The sequence below is a fragment of the Elephas maximus genome, chromosome 3 (assembly GCF_024166365.1).
Source record: "Elephas maximus indicus isolate mEleMax1 chromosome 3, mEleMax1 primary haplotype, whole genome shotgun sequence".
Taxonomy (NCBI): domain Eukaryota; kingdom Metazoa; phylum Chordata; class Mammalia; order Proboscidea; family Elephantidae; genus Elephas; species Elephas maximus.
The window spans coordinates 35688369-35704377 of NC_064821.1; the positions used below are offsets into that span (position 1 = coordinate 35688369).

Sequence of the window (16009 nt, forward strand, 5' to 3'; positions counted from 1 at the left end):
GTGCTGGCTTCCCCAGTGTTGTGTACTCTTTTACCCTTCACCAAAGTTACTACTTATCTTTTGTCTGCTTAGTGCATTTTAACTATTTTTAAGTGTAGAATTCAGTGACATTAACTATGTTCACTATGTTGTGCAACCATTGCCACTATCCATTTCACAGAACTGTTTCCCATCACCCCAGACAGAAACTCAGTACGCTTTTCTTAATTTATTTTTGTTAACTTCAACAAATTAGCTTTCATAATTCCTTAAAATATATTTTTGAAGGGGTGATATGTGCTCATGGTATAGGAAATCAAAGGCCCAGAAAGTTGGAGAGGGAAAGTTAGGTCTTCAAAAGTTAGGTTAGAAAGTTAGGTATCTATTCATTCATCGTGGCTCCTCAAAACTTGTTTTTTGGCATTTTTTAAATCAAGGCAAAATTCACCTAACATCAAATTCACCATTAACCATGTTAAAGTGAATCATTGTGTGGTGTTGAGTCCATTCACAGTGTTGTGCAACCGTTAACAGCTATCTAGTTTCAAAATGTGTTCATTACCCCAAAAGGAATCCTCATAGCCATTAACTGTCACTTCCCATTTCCTTTACCCCTCTCCCCTTGACACAGTAATTTACCTTCTGTGTCTCTGCATTTGCCTGTCCTAGAGATTTCATATAAGTGGAATCATACAATATTTGTCCTTTTGTGTCAGATTTATTTCACTCAGCCTGATGTTTTCAAGGTTCACCCGTGTTGTAGCATGCATCAGGGCTTCACTTCTCCTTATGGCTGAGTAATATTCTATTGCGTGGATGGACCATGCAATGATGGACATTTTGGTCACCTTTTGGCTATTGGGAATAGTGCTGCAATGAACATTGGATACATGTATCTGTCTGAGTCTTTGCCTTCAGTCATTTTGGGTGTATCCCTAGGAGTGGAATTGCTGGGTCATATGGTAACTATGTTTCACTTTTTGAGGACCCACCAAACTCTTTCCACAGTGGCTTCTGGGGGTGTCAGACATAACCAAGCTTGTTGGGGGGTGTGGAGGAATTCAGCCGCAGAAAGCAGAGGACTCCACCAGTGTACCCGTTTACTGAGCTTCTCCTGTGAGCATCCAGTGACTCTCTTGCTATTATCCCTACTTTGAGATGAGAAGCCTGAGGCTCCCAGGGAGAGTTTCTGCTGGGGACCCCAGCGTATGCTCAGCAGCCTATGGTGTATGTGAATGTGTGTGCATGTACCTGCATGTATTAGTGCATATGTGTACACGTGCGTGCATGTGTGTGTTTGTGTGTAAGTGTGAATGTGTGTACATGAATGTGTGAGTTCATGCGTGTGTGTGTGTGAGTGTGTGCAGGGGGGTGAGGTGGGCACCTCTCCCATTCCTGACCCTCCCCATCCACCCACCAGGAGCAAGGACTCCTTCTCCAGGGGCTGCAGTTTCTCTTGCCCCAGTTCCTTCCCATCTCAGTCCTTTAGGAAGGCATTTCCTGTGTCAGAATTTCACCTGGGCTTTTTCTGGGTGTGGGTGCTGTGACTCCATCCAGAGGCCTCCCAGGGTTACTGGGAAGAGGAAATAAGTGACTGTAAAAGACACTGCATACAGCAGGAGCTCAATCATTCTTCTCCTAGCATGAGGGAGGGGGCAGCCAACTGTGAAAGACAGAAATGGACAATTGAGGCAGAGCTGGGGCCTGAAGGATGGAGAGGAGCTGGCATAGGCAGAGCTGGGGGAGATCCACGCAGGAGGGAGGGAACAGCACGCCCAAAGACTCCAAGATGGGAATGAGCCTGGCCTATCCAAGGAACATCCAGAGGAGTTGGAGGAGTGGCTGGAGTTGATTGAGAGAGGGAATAGTGTGGGAGTGAGGGTGGGAGGTGGAATTGGAGAGGTCAGCAGAGATCAGACCACACAGGGCGTTGCTCCAGGTGAGGAGCCTGAATTTATTCAGGGTGTAAGGGGGAGCCATAGAAGGATTTTGAACAGGAAAGCATCATGATCTGGTTTAATTTTTTTCTTTGACTGCATCTCTTTATTTTTAATTTTTTTATTGTGGTAAAAATATATATAACAAAACTTTTGCCAGTTCAACAATTTCTACACGTACAATTCAGTGACATTGATTACATTCTTCAAGTTGTGCGATCATTCTCGCTATCCTTTTCCAAATTATTGTACCACCATTAACAGAAGCTCGGTGCTCCCTAAGCAATGACTCCTCCTTTCCCCCTCCCTCCCACTGTTGTTGTTGTTGTTAGGTGCGTTGGGTCGGTTCTGACTCACAGCAACCTTATGTACAACGGAACAAAACATTGCCCAGTCCTGCACCATCCTCACGATCATTGCTATGTTTGAGCCCATTTTTATAGCCACTGTGTTGATCCATCTCGTTGAGTGTCTTCCTCTTTTTCACTGATCCTCTACTTTACCAAGCACATTTTCTATCTTAGGCTGGGTTCTCTAGAGAAGCAAAACCAGTAAAGCATAATATATGTATAGGTTATATATATATATATATTTATATCAAGGAAACAGCTCATGAGATTTTAGAGGCTGGAACAGCCCAAGTCCGTGGATCAGGACAGAGGTTTATCCTGATTCACGTAGCTGCAGAGGCTGGTGAACCCAAGACCAGCAGGTTGGAGAGCAGGGCTCTTGCTCACAGGCTGTGAAGTTTGATGAATCCCAAGATTGGCAGGCAAGACTGCATGGCTTCTCCTGATTCATAGAGCTGCAGGGGCTGGTGAACCCAAGATTAGCAGGTTGTAGAGCAGGACTCTTGCTCACAGGCTGTGAAGACTGATGAACCCCAAGATCATGAAGTAAGCTGTTAGCTCAAGTCCCCAGAACTGGAGGTCAGATGAACAAGAGGCAGCTGCAGGATCCAGAACCAGGCAGAAGGCCTGGCAAGGCAGCAGGAAGGAAATAGTCTGCCGAGGGCAGAGAGCAGCCTCAGATGAAGGCTGAGGGGGTGGTGAGCTGCCACATGCCGCATCCCCGTTGGTACCAATCTGCAGGTTCTACTGTGGGGGTGATCATATATCAGATTTCAACAGGGAAGTGATCACAACATTATACAACTGCCAAACCACTGAGAATCATGGCCCAGCTAAGCTGACACACAATCTTAACCGTCACAGTGTCCTTTTCCAGGGATTGTTCTCTCCTGATAACATGACCAAAGTATGTAAGATGAAGTCTCGCCATCCTTGTTTCTAATAAGCATTCTGGCTGTACTTCTTCCAAGACAGATTTGTTCGTTCTTCTGGCAGTCCATAGTATATTCAATATTCTTCACCAATACCATAATTTAAATGCATCAATTCTTCCTTGGTCTTCCTTACTCATTTTCCAGCTTTCACATGCATATGAGGCCACTGAAAATACCATGGCTTGGGTCAGATGCACCTCAGTCCTCAAGGTGACATCTTTGCTTTTCAACACTTTAAAGAGGTCTTTGGCAGCAGGTTTGCCCAATGCAATGCATCTTTTGATTTCTTGACTGCTGCTTCCATGGTGTTGTGGATCCAAGTAAAATGAAATCCTTTATAACTTCAATCTTTTCTCCATTTATGTTGCTTATTGGTCCCATTTTGAGGATTTTTGTTTTCTTTATGTTGAGTTGTAATCCATACTGAAGGCTGCGGTCTTTGATCTCCCCGCTAGTAATCACTAATTATCTTTGCTTATTTCTACACATTTGCTTATTTTTTTAACAAGTGGGATCATAGTCCTTATGTGACAAACTTATGTCACTCAGCATCATGTTTTCAAGGTTCATCTATGTTGTAGCAGGTGTGAGAACTTCACTTCTAGTTACGGCTGAGGAAACTCCATTGTGTGGCTGGAGCGCATTTTGCTCGTTCATCTGTTGGTGGACATTTGGTTGTTCCTACCTTTTGGCTATTGTGGTAAGTGCTGCAATGAACAATGGCATACATGTTTCTGTTTGTGTTCTTGCTTTTATTTCTTCTGGTTCGATACCTAGGATTGGGATTGCCAGATCACATGGTAATTCTGTGTTCAACTTTTTGAGGAACTGCCCAACTGTTTTGCACAGTGGCTGTACCAGTTTGCATTCCCACCAGCAATGGATGAGGGTTCCAATCTCTCCACATTCTCACCAACACCTGTTATTTTCTATTTTTATGATCAGATCTGGTTTAATTTTAGGAAGGTCCCTCAGGCTGCTGTGTGGAGAATGGATAGTCGGGGGAAGCAAGGATGGAACTGGGGAGACCAGGAAGGAGGCTACTTCATGGTGGCCTGATGAGGGCTGGGTTGATAAGCTTGGAGAAGAACGATTTAGGATAGACAACTGGCAGAACCTGGCAACAGAATGAATGTGAGGAGAAAAGAGGGAGGAAGGAGGTGAGGTGAAGGGCAGCTTTGGGGATAAAGCTGGGTTTTGCTTGAGACATGCTGAGTCTAAGGGCCTAGGGGTTGCCCCAGGAGATATCAGGTGAGCACTCAGTGCTGGTTCCTGAGACTTGGAGGTACATGGGGCGGGGGGGGGTGGGGTCTCTGCAGAGGTAGGGGGGGTAGGGTCTCCAGGAGGAGGTGTGTGCAGAAGGAGAAGAGATGACCCAGCTCTAAGGAACTTCAACATCTACCAATTGGGTGAAGAAAAAGGGGTCTTTAGAGCAGGTGGAGAAGATAGAGCCACGTGCTGGAGTGGGGCCCGAGCATGTGAGGTCCTGAAGGGCATGAACACCAGGCTGAGGGGACTGGGGGCCACAAAGGGTGTTTGAGCAGGGAACTGACAGGGCTGGAAGAAGATGACCGTGGTGGGTGGGGTGGGAGCCAGACTGCAGTCAGGTGCCTCAGGGTTGTGGGGTGTTCTACATGCCCCCCTGCTGCCTGAACATGCTGACTGTCTTTCCTGGAGGGTCTGGTGCCTGCCAAGGTGGTGACCCCCAGTGGGCCATATGCAGGAAAGTTCACACCGGAATGGAGCTCAGAGATCACCTTTTACAGCCACTCGCAGGTCAGATGGAGAAACTGGGGCCCAGGCCACACAGCCAGTCACTGGAGAGGTCAGGATTAGAACCCAGCTGCTTATGGTGTGCGTGCATGCGTGCGCATGTGTTTATGTGCACGTGTGCATGAACGAGTGTGTGTGTGCATTTATGCATGTGTATGTATGAGTATGTGCGCATGCATTTAACAAAAAAGCCCCCCTCATTTAGGTTCCTTACTTCCCTCAGTTCCCTGTCTAGATACCCCTTTGCAGAGAGGCCCTCCTGGACCACTAAAATAATTACCTTCCATCCACTTACCCTATGTATTAATTTCTTGTGGATGCTGTAACAAAGGTCCACGAACAGGTAATGTTTAATGATAAAACAACGTAAGTTTGTTCTCTCACAGTTCTGGAGGCCAGAAGTTCAACATCAGTTCCACAGGACCAAAATCATGGTGTCAGTGGAGCCATGCCCTCTCTGAAGACTCTGGAGGAGAATCCTTTCTTGCCTCTCCCAGCTCCTGGGGGATCCAGGCATTCCGGGGCTTGCGGCTGCATCGCTCCCATCTCCGTGTCCATTGTCACATTGCCTTCTCCTCTGTGTCTGTGTCCAGCCTCCTTCTTGTAAAGACACTTGTAATTACATTCGGGGCTCAGTGGATAATCCAGGATCATCTCCCCATTATCTCAAGATCCTTAATCACATCTGCAAAGACTTTGCCATATAAGGTAACATTTACAGGACCCAGGGGTTAAGAACTGATATTTGGGGGTGTTGTTATTTAGCCTATGATTCCCTACTTCCCTCCCTCACATGTTATATCCTGTCTTTGTCTGTTAATGGTCTCCCCCACTGGGGCAGGGACCATGTCTGTTCTACTAACACTACACCCCAAAGCCTAGAACAGAGTCAGACACATAGGACCAAAACCCACTGCAGCCCAGTCCATTCTGACTCGTGGTGACCCCATGTGTTACAGAGTAGAACTGCTCCGTAGAGGTTTCTTGGTTGTAATCTCACAGAAGCAGATCACCAGGCCTTTCTTCTGTGGTACCGCTGGAAGGGTTTGAACTTCCAACCTAATCGTGAAGTACCTACCGTTGGTGCCACCCAGGGACCTAGAGACACATAAGAGGGGCTCAAAAAATATTTGCTGACTGAATACCGAATAAATGAATGTAGAATATTTGCGAAAGGGCCTGGCGTGTGGAAACATTTAGGAAAAGGTCACATTGTTAGTAGTAATTGCTAGCTGGCTTCCCCAGGATAGCGTGGGTGAATCATTAAAAAAAAAAAGAAAAACTAACCGAACCGTTCGCCGTTGAGGCACCTTCGATTTATGATGACTCCATGTGTGTCAGAGTAGAACTGTGCTCCACAGGGTATTCAGTGGATGATCTTTTGGAACTAGATTACCAAGTCTTTCTTCCAAGGAGCCTCTGGGTGGACTCAAACCTCCAATTTTCGGTTATCACTCGTGCACGTTAACTATTTACACTGCCTAGGAACTCCTAGGACAAATCATTCCTAAAAACCTCAAACTTGTTCCCGTAGAGTTGATTCTGACTCATAGTGACCCTACAGGACAAAGTAGAACTGTCCCATAGGGTTTCCAAGGCTGTAAATCTTTACAGAAGCAGGCTGGCATATCTTTGTCCCACTCAGTGGCTGGTGGGTTTAAACTGTTGGCTCCTCGGTTAACAGCTGCGTGCTTAACCACTGCACTACCAGAGCTCCCTTAGACAAATCATATTGGAAGGTTGCCTATTCCCACACCCTACCCCTGCCCTGACCTCCCAAAGGGAATATCGTCTACACTATGTAGTCTGTGTTAGAAGTCAGACCACTCCAACTGGGCTCTCCAAATTCAACGAGGACTCACCCAGCTGTTTTCTCAGGATGCAGTAACAAATAGAAATGTCCTTTCTTCTGCCTGGATAATGTGGTTTGACATCAGCTGGTGGAAGAACCGGTGGGCCTAAGCTTAGGGCTCCTAGTTAGGGGGGCATCATGCAGGAGTGCGTGGGGACTGAGGGCTCAGGTGAGGTCCTAGAGTGCAGGTGTCCTTTTAGCTGTGTTGCTCAGGGAGGGGGGAGTGCAGAGGGAACTGGGGGCCCTTGGCTAGGAGGACTGGATGGAGAGGAGGTATGATGGCAGGATCCAACCATTCTCAGAAATCTTTTTGGGGCTGGCTGAGACTTGTGGCGAAAATCAAGGTGATCGAGCTTGGGTTCTAGTGGAGACTGAGGGAGGTCTCTTCCAACTCTTGTCTCCCTTGAGTTCAAGGAACCGAGTTAATAGCCAGCTTCCTTATCTGAAAAATGGGGAGAATAATGATACCTACCTCCCGGGACTGGCTTAAGTTTCCATGACCACCCTGAGCATGGTGCACAGAACACCATGCATGCTCCGTACACATTCACTGTTTTATTATTATTGTTACCTATCGCTCAATTTTGGCTCCTCCAGGAGCAGACCCTAAATCAAGGATTTGAGTGCAAGTAGTTTATTTGGAGGAGTCCTTGTGTGGTGCCAACAGTTAAGTGCTTGACTACTAGTTGAAAGGTTGGTGGTTTGAGCCCACCCAGAGGTACCTCAGAGGAAAGGCCCAGCAACCTGCTTCCAAAAGGTCACAACCTTGAAAACCCCACGGAGTGTAGTTCTACTCTGATGCACATAGGATTGCTGCGAGTCAGAGTTGACTGACAGCAAATGGTTCTGGAGTCCCCGGGTGGTGCAGATGGTTAGTGTGCTTGGCTGCTAACTGAAAGTTTGGCAATTCAAATCCATCCAGAGGTGCCTTTGAAGAAAGGCCTGGTGATCTCCTTCTGAAAAATCAGCCGTTGAAAACTCCGTGGAGCTAACATGGAGGAATCTGGAAGGTATTATGCTGAGTGAAGTTAGTCAGTTGCAAAAGGGCAAATGTATTGTATGAGGCTATTACTATAAGAATCTACAAAAAGTTTAAACACAGAAGAAAATATTCTCTGATGATTATGAGGGTGGGGATAGCTGACCAGAACAATTTTAGGTGAAGGGAAAGACAACACACAATACAGGAGAGGTCAGTACAACTGGACTAAACTAAAAGCTAAGTGTCCTGAATACAACAGAATGCTTTGAAGGCCAGACTAGCAGGGATGGGGGTCTGGGGACCATGATTTTGGGGGACATCTAGGTCAGTTGGCATAACAAAATGTATCAAGAAAACGTTCTGCATCCCACTTTGGTGAGAGGCGTCTGGGGTCTTAAACACTAGCAAGTGGCCATCTAAGATGCATCAATTGGTCTCAACCCACCTGGAACAAGCGAGAATGAAGAACACCAAAGACGCATGGTAAGGATGAGCCCAAGAGACAGAAAGAGCCACATAAAGCAGAGACTCCAGCAGCTTGAGACCTGAAGAACTAGATGGCCGGGCTACCACCAATGACTGCTCTGACAGGGAACACAACAGAGAATCCCTGAGGGAGCAGGAGAACAGTGGGATGCAGACCCCAAATTCTCATAAAAAGACCAGGCTTAGTGGTCTGACTGAGACTTGAGGGACCCTGGAGGTTATGGTCCCTGGACCCTTTGTTAGCCCAAGATTGGGACCATCCCCAAAGCCAATTCTCCAGATGGGTTGGACTGAACTATAAGATAGATAATGATACTGGTGAGGAGTAAGCTTCTTGGCTCAAGGAGACACATGAGACTATGTGGGCAACTCCTGTCTGGAGGCGAGATGAGAAGGGAGAGGGGTATAGGAGCTGTTTGAATGGGCACAGGGAATATAGGGTGGAGAGGAGGAATGTGCTGCTCATTAGGGGGAGAGCAGCTATGAGTACATAGCAAGATGTGTATAACTTTTTGTATGAGAGACTGACTTGATTTGTAAACTTTCACTTAAACCACAATGAATAAATTAAAAAAAAAAAAAACCCTGTGGAGCACAGTTCTACTCTGACAAATGTAGGGTCATTGTGAGTTAGATTAGCCCACAACTAACAGCAACAACAACAGTTTATTTGGGAAGTAGTCACAGATAATACAAGTAAAGGAGAAGAGAAGTGAGACAGGAGAAAGAAGGCAGCCAGTAGAGAAAGTTTCAACTGTGGGTAATTGGAGCTTAATCCCACTGGGGAAACCTGGGAGCCAGGATAACGCATACACCTCAGACTGGTCCCACTGAGAGGAGAGGGAACTGGGGTATTTATCCACCAGCTTCATTGACATTGGTTGAGAGCTGCTTCCTTAGTAGGTTCTTAACTTCCCAATGCTTCTGGCCAGGTGTGCATAGGAAAAGCAAGCCCTCAGGTAGAGAAGCCAGGAGGTGTGCCTTGCAGAGGTCAAGGCTGAGGGGGTATGGATTGGTCACCCACAGCATTTGGGGGTAGGAGAGGTGTCTGTGGTGCCTGAGACTCACATGTTTGAGCACCTTCTGTGCACTTCAGCATATGGGTCACCGTGTCCATGGCGCATGAGGTTCCTGCCAGCATTGACCCCCCCTCCCTGTGACCCCCAGGATGCTGCCCATTACGGATCACCTGCTGTGCCTGCTGGGGCTCGAGAAGACGATGTTCCGCCTGTATGCCATGTCCGTGATCCTTCTCTCCCTGCTCTTCTTCCTCTTCCGCCTGCTGCTGCAGTTCCTGTGTGTCTGCAGGCACTTCTATGTCACCTGCCGCCGCCTGCGCTGCTTCCCCCAGCCGCCGCGGCGCAACTGGCTGCTGGGCCATCTGGGCATGGTGAGTGTGGGCAGGTGGGCTGGGCAGGTCCCGGGTATCCAGTGAGGATGACGATGGGCCTGCTGGCTTCTGGAAGCACAATTGATAACTCTGGTTGAGGCCATGAGCAGACCCATTTTACAGGATAGAAGACTGAGGCTCAGAGGCGGTAAGCAGTTTACTGAAGGGTTCTGTCTGTAACTCCAGATGACCACTGTAGCACCAGCACAGTGTGGTTTGGGATCTGGAATCCCTGTGATCCTCCCTGTAGATTTTGTTGCTCCATTCCCACCCCCACCATGGTTCTACTCTCCCTCACTTTAATGCCATGGTCCCAGGTCAGATCCCCACTACTTTCCTTGCATTTGACCTTTTATCTTATGTAACACCCTTAATGTGCCAAGTGGGGACAGTGGTGGTTCTGTGGGAAAATGTACACCTTTTCGTGTGGGAGATCTCGCTTCCATTCCTGACCAGTGCACCTCAGGTACAGCCACCCCCCATCTGTCAGTGGAGGCTTGTATGTTGCTATGATGTTGAACAGGTTTCAGGGGAGCTTCCAGACTAAGGCAGACTAGGAAGAAAGGCCTGGCAATTGACTTTCAAAAAATCAGCCAGTGAAAACCTTATGGATCACAGCAGCCTGATCCAAAACCAACCACGGGGATGGCTCAGGACTAGGCAATGTTTCACTCCGTCGTGCATGGGGTCGCCATGTGTCGGGAGCCAACTCCACACAGTAGCTAACAACACAACAAACGCCAAGTATTATTCTAGGCACTTTGCAATATATTAATTCATTCAGCTCCAAAACCTTTGCTTGTAACTTCTGTGCTCTGTGAGGCAGAAGAGCTGCAGGCTCAACATCAGATGGATCTAGGTTCAGGTCCACCTGCAGCAGCTGTTTGTCCTTGGTCAGGTCACTTAACCTCTCTGAGCTCCAAAGATTGAACCTGTAACTTGGGGAGAATTTATCTCCATTTCACAAGCTGTGAGAATTAGGGGAAAGCTCAAAGAAGAAGGGGCTTAGCCCACTGCCTGGCCAGTGACAGGGCCCAGCATTTGTTGAATGAATGTATCAACAAATGAGTGAGTGAATGAACTGGCCCATGTGTATCCTCTGTCATGCTCAGCTCTGAGCCTGTCCACACCCAGGGAAGAAAGTGGCCTCACCCAGGTCTCATGGTCTTGGGAGGTAGGCTGGTCCCATAGGGTCAAAGCTGAGCTTCAAAATCTCCCAGGGCCTGGCCACTGGCTCTGGCACCACCATCAAAACCATAGAGGGTTCCCTGGAGTAAGGGTATCGGTGAGGGGACATGAAAAATTGGTGGAAGTTCATCTAGCAGAGGATACCCTGGGAAGAGGGCACAATTTCAGGAAAGGTCATGGAGGTGGGAAGTCGGAGCCTTGTTACAGGAGCAAGAAGCCTTTCTGAGGGACTAGAGCAGGATAGTGGAATAGATGAGGGGGTGGGCCAGGCTAAGGAGCTGGCATTTTCTCTGAATGGCAGTGGAGAGCCATGGAGGGTGTGTGAGCAGGGGAGGGACATGGTCTGATTCAAGAATTCCTCTGGGGCCAGGATGGGGGACCAATACTGGAGGCAGGAGCCCACGGGGGAGGCTGAACCATGATCCGTCAGGGGGAAGGGGGGTGAGGCCTGAGCTGGGGCTGGGGGTGGAAGATAGAAGGAGATTCAGGCACAAATGGGCAAAACTTGGTAAGTGGTGGCCCCGTGGGAGGAAGGATGAGGAACTCCTTCCTTCCTAAGCCCCTCATTCCGAGATAATCCCAACTCTTAGGTTTGCTTCAAGGGCAGGGGAGGTGGCAGGACTGAGGGACTTGGGGGAAGCTGGGGCTGGGTGCCCCCTTACTGCCCTTCTCTCCCTCCACAGTACCTTCCAAATGAGGCAGGCCTCCGAGATGAGACAAAGTTGCTGAACGACATGCGACATGCACTGCTTATATGGATGGGACCTGTTCTGCCGCTGGTGGTGCTAGTGCACCCCGACTATATCAAGCCTCTGTTGGGTGCCTCAGGTAGGCCAACTGGGTTCCTGAGTGATGTGTGAACCCTCAACTCCCAGAGTCCACCAAACTTCCAGGCAGGGTGAGCTATTGAGAGGAAGGGCCTTTTGAGTAGGGCTTTGAAGTGTGAGTAGGAGTTCACCAAACAGGGATGGCAGTCCAGATGTTGGGAACAGTATAAACAAAGGTGTGACAATGTCTGAGAGTTTCAGGAACTTTGAGAGGATGCTCATATGCCTGGGAGTCAGAGCCAAGTGTGTCTGAATAGGCAATTGTTTGTTCAAGATTTTAAATGGGTGTTGCTCAATCCCAAGCCATGGCACTTCCATCATTTGGGCTCTGACACTGCCACTATGGCCAGGGTCTTGGAAGCCCAGCCCACAGACTTCTTTAATCACTTGGCCTGACCCTGGCTGGCGGGGAGGGAGGTATGGAAGAATAGCGTCTCCCTTCTGAAATTGGCACCCATCCCAGGACACACACCTGCTGTTGTGGGCTTGGAAGGCTAAGCCTTCAACACCCAGCTCTGGGGATCCATCCTCCAGGAAGCTTTCTCTGTTCCCCTAGACAGACCATCGCTCCTTGCTTCTGGATTTTCCCATTTTCAGTCCTAACCCTTTAGGGCTGGGTGTGTCTGTATCTGACTCTGCCGTTCGCATAATTGGGAACCCTTTGATGGTGGGGCTCTGGGTCCTCAGCGTGGCCCAGCAGGTGACTGGACACTCCCAGGGGCATTGGGGGACATTTAAGGGAGGAAGGATGGGAAAGAAAGAGCTCTAGGAATTTTAGGATCTCTACAAACACAGTTCTGGAGACCACCATCAAAGCTGGCACTCACAAGCCACGAGAGAGGAAGGGGCTGCCGTCCTTCCGTTCCCAGCTATGCCCTCACCATGCCTATTTGCCCCCTGTTATTACTTTTGTGAAGGGATGACTATGCCCATTGAGCAAAGGGGGAAACCTACACCCGGGGAGAAGTGATTCCCCCAAGGGATGGGCACCAGGTTGTGGGAAGAGCCCCGGGCCGGGCTTTAAGTGAGTTGGGTTCAAATTCTGGCTTCAGCATGTACTTGCTGTGTGACCCTAACAATTCATCTAACCTCTCAGGGCCTCAGCTTCTGACATGTAAAATGGAGCAGTTGTGAAGTGGGCGTAGTTGCTAAATAAGTGCTTTTCCTCCTCTGCCTTTTTTATGGAGCTCCTGGGTGGTACAAATGGTTAATGTACTTGGTTGCTGACCAAAAGTTTGGAGGTCTGAGTCTACCCAGAGGCATCTTGGAGTAAAGGCCTGGCGATCTACTTTTGAAAGATCAGCCATTGATAACACTATGGCACAAAGTTCTACTCTGATACACATTGGGTCACCATGAGTTGGAATCGACTTGATGACAACTAGTTTGCCAGTTTTTTTTCATATACTTTTTTCTTTTCCCCTTCTTCCTTTGAGCATCAGTTTCCTGAGTAGCATTTTGCACAGCATGGGACTCCAAGGAGACAGGAAGTAGAGCTCCCATTGTGGACCTGGCAGTTAAATGCCCAGGAAATTTTGGCTTCCTCCTGCCCTCTCCCTGCTCCAGGACAGGCAAGACATCCACTGCCTCTCCCAAGGAGCAGGATGGCGACATCTAGGAGGGGAGGGTACAGCTGAGTCAGGACAAGCACTCTGGAGTGAGGTGTGCTGGTCCTAGGTGCTCCCGCCCTTTCTTCCTGCCTGCCCCCAAGGTGTGGCCTCAGTTGCCTAGTGCTGCTATAGTAGAAATACCACAAGTGGGTGCCTTTAGAGAACAGAAACTTATTTTCTCACAGTTTAGGAGGCTAGAAGTCTGAATTTAGGGTGCCAGCTCTAGGGGAAGGCTCTCTCTGTTGGCTCTGGAGGAAGGTCCTTGTCTCAGCTTCTCTAGCTTCCTGGGCTTGTAGACTGGTCTGCCTCCCTTGTCTTCAGATAGTGACAGTCTTCCACCTGTGTCTGCCTTCTTCTATGCCCAATCCGCTCTTTTATGGAGTCTCTGGGTGACACAGATGGTTAAGCGCTTGACTACTAGTTGAAAGGTTGGTGGTTCAAACCCACCTAGAGGTATCTTGGAAGAAAGTCCTGGCAATCTGCTTTCGAAGGGTCGCAGCCTTGAAAACCCTGTGAAGCACAGTTCTATCTCTGCATACATGGATTGCCATGAGTCGGAATCAACTCCATGGCAACTAACAACAATCTGCTCTTTTATGTCTCAAAATTTGTTGGCTTAAGACACACCTTACACTGTTATGGCCTCATCAGCATAACAAAGAAAACCCTATTTCCAAAAGGGGTTACACGCACAGGTATGTTGTTATGTGTCATCCAGTGGATTCTGGTTTATAGCGACCCTATTGACTTGACAGCAACAGGTTTGGTTTCGGTTTTATAGGACAGTGGAGGATCCTCAATGGGCTGCAACAATGGGCTGCAACACAGCAACAATTGTGAGGATGGTGCAGGACCAGGCAGCATTTCATTCTGTTGTATATAGGGTTGCTATGGAGCCCTGATGGCGCAGTGGTTAGGAGCATGGCCGCTAACCAAAAAGTCAGCAGTTCGAAATCCACCTGCTGCTCCTTGGAAACCATATGGGGCAGTTCTCCTCTGCCCTATAGGGTCGCTATTAGTTGGAATCGACTTGATGGCCATGAGTTTGGATTTGGTTTTTATGAGTCAGAAGCAATTCGACAGCACCTAACAATAACAGCATGGGAGACAGCAGTTGCCCCGTAGAGTTTCCAAAGCTGTAATCTTTATGGAAGTAGACCGCCACATCTTTCTACTGCAGAGCAGCTAGTGGGTTCCAACTGTCAACTTTCTGGTTAGCAGCCAAGCGCTTAACCACTGTACCACCAGGGCTCTTCATACACAGGTATAGGGTTAGGATTTACAACACACATTTTGGGGGGACATCATTCAACCTGTAACATCATCTAACTCCATCCCCCACTGGGGCCACCTGGGAGCCATACCTGGAAGACTTGCTGCTCTGGGCTTAAACCTGGACAGCTGTGTGACCCTGAGCAAGGCACAGCTCCTTTTTGAGCCTCAGTTTCTCCATCTGCAAATGGACATTTGGAATAGGCAGCACTAGTGGGAGAAAGTAGGTAAAATGCTTTCCCGAGAGGAAGCATGATAGGGAAGTATCTAGTTATAGCTTGTTTTTATGCATTCATTTGCCACTAATACAGGCCTGCTGTGAGCTGGGGACCCAGATATTCATCTCACAAGTTCTTGAGGCCAGTAACCAATAATTATGGTAATAAACATAGCCAACAGTTGATTATGTGCCCAAATATTTAGGGAACACCTACCATGTGCCAGGGAGTCCCTGGGTGGCGCAAATGGTTAAGCACTTAGCTACTAACTGAAAGGTTGATAGTTCACATTCACCCAGAGGTGCCTTGGAAGAAAGGTCTGGCAGCCTGCTTCTGAAAGGTCATAGCCATTGAAAACCCTATGGAGTGCGGTTCTACGCGGACACACATGGGGTCGCCATGAGTTGGGGTCAACTTGACATCAACTGTTTTTGTTTTTTTGGTTACCATGTGCCAGGCACACATTAGCTCGTGGAATCTTTACAGGAATGCAGGGTGAGGCAGGGTTTTTGTATCTCCTCCTTAGGCAGGTGGGGAAATGAAGGGGCAGGATGGTAACGTGCCCAAGTTTACCCAAGTAGTTAGTGGCAGAGCTGGGGTTTGAACCCAAATCTGCTGGCCCAGAGTCCAAGCTCTCAGTTGCGGTGATATGCAGCTTCCCATGCAATAGCTGCTCCAGGCTGGATGGTGTGGGGGCTTACCTTCCGCAGTCTCCTGCAAGAAAGATGTGACTGTCTTCTTTTTACTAAAGGGGACATTGTTGGGACAGGCAGCCTGGACACAGACTCCTGCATCGAGTGGTCAGGGCTGAAGTGGAGGACGGACCTGAGATGGGAGAGCCAGGGTTCAGCTGGGGAGGCATCAGTGAAAATGGGCCTTGAAGGATGCATAGGAGTTTGCCAGGCGAGAAGTTCCATGTGGCGCAAAGGAACAGGCATGTGAAAATACCAGGGGAATTCAGATGACCTAGCGTGGCTAGGGAGCCTTGGTGGCACAGTGGTTAAGAGTTCGGTTGCTAGCCAAATGGTCAGCTGTTTGAATCCACCAGCTGCTACTTGGAAACCCTATAGGGCAGTTCTACTCTGTCCTATAGGGTCGCTGTGAGTTGGAATCTACTGAATGGCAATGGGTTTGGTTTTTTTTTGGGTGGCTAGAAGGTTCCTGGATCAGTCCCTGGAGAAGGACATCATGCTTGGCAGAGTGCAGGGTC

At 48.5% G+C, this 16009-nt stretch overlaps 1 protein-coding gene across 12 annotated transcripts in view; it reads left to right on the forward strand.

The window, feature by feature from the left end:
* Window positions 1–16009, forward strand: part of LOC126072303 (ultra-long-chain fatty acid omega-hydroxylase) — a 97673-nt gene that overhangs the window by 45480 nt on the left and 36184 nt on the right. For 8 of the 12 annotated variants that reach the window (XM_049877263.1, XM_049877256.1, XM_049877251.1 and 5 more), the window contains 4 exons: window positions 3783–3901; window positions 5361–5682; window positions 9462–9684; window positions 11556–11700. In XM_049877263.1, the coding sequence (XP_049733220.1) occupies window positions 9463–9684; window positions 11556–11700 (367 nt within the window). In that variant the 5' untranslated portion in view covers window positions 3783–3901; window positions 5361–5682; window position 9462. Of the gene's footprint in view, window positions 1–3765; window positions 3902–4878; window positions 5027–5360; window positions 5683–9461; window positions 9685–11555; window positions 11701–16009 lie in introns of all 12 variants that reach the window. The other 4 variants (XM_049877255.1, XM_049877253.1, XM_049877252.1 and 1 more) reach the window with 4 other exon arrangements.